The sequence below is a fragment of the Oncorhynchus mykiss genome, chromosome 8, assembly GCF_013265735.2.
Source record: "Oncorhynchus mykiss isolate Arlee chromosome 8, USDA_OmykA_1.1, whole genome shotgun sequence".
Classification (NCBI taxonomy): Eukaryota; Metazoa; Chordata; class Actinopteri; order Salmoniformes; family Salmonidae; genus Oncorhynchus; species Oncorhynchus mykiss.
The window spans coordinates 52,771,935-52,775,813 of NC_048572.1; the positions used below are offsets into that span (position 1 = coordinate 52,771,935).

Below are 3,879 nucleotides of genomic sequence, written 5' to 3' on the forward strand. Positions count from 1 at the left end.
TTTCTGTGTTGGCCTAGTATGGTTCTCAATCAGAGGCAGCTGTCAATCGTTGTCCCTGATTGAGAATCATACTTAGGTAGCCTGGTTTCACTTTTGAGTTGTGGGTGTTTGTCTTCCGTGTCTGTTTGTTACCACACGGGACTGGTTTGGTTATTTACGTTTATTGTTTTGTTCCAGTGTTCTGTTGTGTTTGATTAAACATTGTGGACGCTTACCACGCTGCGCATTGGTTCTCTGATCCTTCTCGATACTCCTCCTCAGAAGAGGAGGACAAGATCCATTACAAATATATATAAAAATTGGCCAATTAATCGGTATCAGATTTTTTTTGGTCCTCCAATAATCGGTATCAGTATCGGCGTGGGAAAATCATAATCCTTTGACCTCCAGTTCATTTGTTAGGCTATTGGTTACAGGTTTAACACAATATTGATTATTGAATTATCATTGATCTAGTTCAGTCTTATCAATCACTTGAACATATTTAATAATGATCTCTTACCTAGCTTGATGACTGTGGGCATTTTTGCTTACTTTTTGTTCTAAATAGAAACTGCTAGAAGGGCCATGAGTCATATTAAGGTCAGCTTTTGAATCAAAATTAAGCTTCAAGGCTGTGACAAAAACATGTACAGAGCAGACTGATAAAGTCTCTGGAAGACAAATCTGGGTGGTCGACACACCAGGAATTACCCAGTACTGAAGAAGAGCAAATTAAATCAGAGTGTCAACATGCCCTTGAATCATCCATTCCCTGTCTGTTTCTGGTAGTACTCAAGGTAGACAGGTTCACCGAGGAGGATCAGAAAATAGTGAAGAAAATGGAGAAGATCTTGGGTGATGAAGGAATAGACAAGAGTTACATTCTGTTCACAAAATGGCGATGCTCTCAAAGGTATGAAAATAGAGGATTTCATTTTTGAAGATGAAGAGGGTGTTCTCCCAAAAGTCGTTCGGAGATTTGGTGCGAAATACCATGTGTTCAACAATGACACTGGAAGTCAAGATCAGGTTGAGGAGCTTCTGACCAAGTCGGGATACCTGACATCGAGTAAGTATCTTATTATTTGGCAGGTCGTCTTTGCAAAAGAGGTTTACTCAAGGGTCTTTCTTGGTGAAACTTTACATTTCATTAAATCCACGTTTGACATTGGGGGAGGGGACCAGTCATTTTTTTATCAAACTTTGTTAATTTAGAAGCAACAGTCATTTGTCTGACTTTGATCTGGTTTCATACAAATATCATTCAATTTCATGAAAAGCATGATTTTGACTGTTTGGGACCTTTTGTTAACTGAAAAATAGTGATTGATATGATAAACCACAAGGCAATTAGAACCTAAGATTAATGTAGGGTACATATTTTCCAGAGAAAGTTACATGTTTATCAACACCTAGGTCCATGGGTGCATACCAAATGGTAAGCTGACCGTCTTATATCTATAGTAAGGGTATTTTTCATGGGTGTCTATGGTTATCCAACAGGTGTCCCAGAAAACACAGAAGACAGAAGAATCGTGTTGCTGGGTAGAAGTGGAGTTGGGAAGAGTGCATCAGGGAACAACATTCTGGATCTGAGAGTGTCTGAACAGTTTAAGTCTGACTGTGGCTTTGGCTCCGTAACCACACATAGTGAGGCCAAAACAGCAACGGTAGCAGGAAGGGAAGTTACTGTGATAGATACACCTGGTCTTTCTGATGAGAGACACTCTGCTGAGCATGTATTTCATGAGATGGTGAAGGGTTTTGTGCTCTCTGCACCAGGGTCACATGCCTTTGTCTTTGTTTTTGAGATTGGGAGGGTAACAAGCAATGACGCTGACATGCTTCGTCTACTTGAAAAGGTATTTGATGCTGATGCTAGGAAATATGCAATGGTTCTTTTCACTCATGGTGATAAACTCAAAAACCAACCAATCGAAGAAAAAATACAGGCAAACGAGTATCTAAAACAAATGGTTGAGATGTGTGGTGGCAGGTACTGTGTCTTTAACAACGAAGCTGCGACCAACAAACAGCAGGTCAGGAATCTACTAGAGAGAATAGATGAGATTGTAGCAGAAAACAATGGCGAATATTACAGCTCTGAGCTGTTCAAAATGGCAAACAATTTAATGCAAGAGAAAAAGGCAGTTCAGAGACGAAAAAGAGCTAGGCCTACACCAACAGATACGCAGCCGCATGACAGCAACAGGACATCAGCTAGATCCAACAACAATGACCCAACACCTGATCAAGAAGATCATGTATGGGTTTTGTCAATGATTAAGAGGTACTTACCATTTTTATGGAAGGTCTTTGAATTTTTTAGTTATATTTTTTTACAGGCCAGATCTTTTTTTACAGATCAGTCCCCAGAAAGGGAAGGCCTACTGGCAATGCATGCTATGAGCAATTAGCTGCAATAATACCGCCCACTAGATTCTTAAAGACATTAAAGCAGATTATGTCACTAAGGGCTCGATTCAATCCACATTGCCAATTTGAGCCGACATACAGCGTTTACCGTGAATGCGGGAACATTCCCTTTAAAATTCAATCTTTATAGTGCTGAACTTTGGCAATACGGATTGAATTGAGCCCTAAGGCTGGATTTCAATCAAAGACACTTGTTATCAAGTTTACTGTACATGCGGATTGCCTTTAATCCGCTTGTCGTCCCCTTATGCCATAGTTTGTACATCTCGATTGTCATTAGAAACCACATTTGTTTAAGCAAGTCAGCCATATCAGCTATGTTTTTTTTAAAGATAGTAAATGAGGCTGAATGAACTATTTTGGTGCCAGACAAGGCTCCGCTGATAGCCAGGTGTAGCAGTGGTAAACTGTTGGGACTGCTGCAGGGACAGCTTTATGGAGGCCCGTTTTAGTCACCGTTTTAGTGCAATTAATATATTGTTTAGTGTTGAGTTGTGTAGTGGCTTTGTTGGCATGCATCCCGCATTTTTTTTCTTGCCCTACCAAGATTTACATGCTAAAATCACCACTGCGCAAGATCAACCAGTATCGTATCTACTATTGTTGGACTACCGACCTATGTTGGTCTCCCTCTGTTTTCCGTGGCCTTTCTCCGCTGGAGATCTGTTGGCGGATTTGATTGTCTGACTGACCGACTGACTCCAACTTTTTTGCATATGGTATTTCATTTGTTTTAGTGTGATTTATACCGTGTTGGTTTATGTGTTCAGTTGTAGTTGAAGATTACTGAGATATCCGATACTCTTTATTGTTTGTGGAGATGGAGTTTATTGCAGTCTTATTGTGCTGATTGAGACCGGTTTCATGCATCACATTATGGAAGGACAATTTTGTGACTGAGGTGACTTGGGTTCGCTGCACTGATTTACCGGCCTGAATTTTTTTAATTATCCCGGGCTGGATTTTAATTTTATTTTTAGGTATGGGACACTTACCAGTGAACCAAGGTTGTTATTATTTTGGGGCTGTTGTTGTTATTATATTGATTGTGTGATTATTGTGATAATACAACAAACGCAAAAGAACAGTGATTTTGAAGTTATTTCCAATGTTTTAAAGGTTTATGAAAATTGTATTTCTATACTGACTTTTACATGAGTACTTTGCATTGGTTTTGACTTGACGGACCAGACGGGACTCATTCCCTCACAAACAAAAAGGAGAAATCAATATTTTCTCTGGTAGGCACAACCTACCTGGCACCCCTAACAAACAATAACCTCAAGTTGAAACTGTTACAACATTCTAATCGGAACTAGGGTCCTCAGAAATGTCTGATTTGCTAATTCATTGAATGTGGCAAGTGTAGAACTACAATCATCAGTTAGCAAGTCGAACATTTGTGAGTTTCCTAGTTCCCGACTAGCATGTGAACGCAGTATTACTATGGAGTACTGTTCA

The 3,879-nt window shown here is 39.7% G+C and overlaps 1 protein-coding gene across 1 annotated transcript; it reads left to right on the top strand.

Annotated features, from left to right (window-relative positions):
- LOC110530086 (GTPase IMAP family member 9) lies at positions 1–3,425 on the top strand. Its single transcript, XM_021612886.2, has 2 exons — positions 1–1,051; positions 1,486–3,425. Exons 1-2 carry the CDS (start codon positions 898–900, stop codon positions 2,397–2,399), a joined length of 1,068 nt encoding a protein of 355 aa, XP_021468561.2. The 5' UTR covers positions 1–897; the 3' UTR covers positions 2,400–3,425.
- The last annotated feature ends 454 nt before the right edge of the window (positions 3,426–3,879 follow it).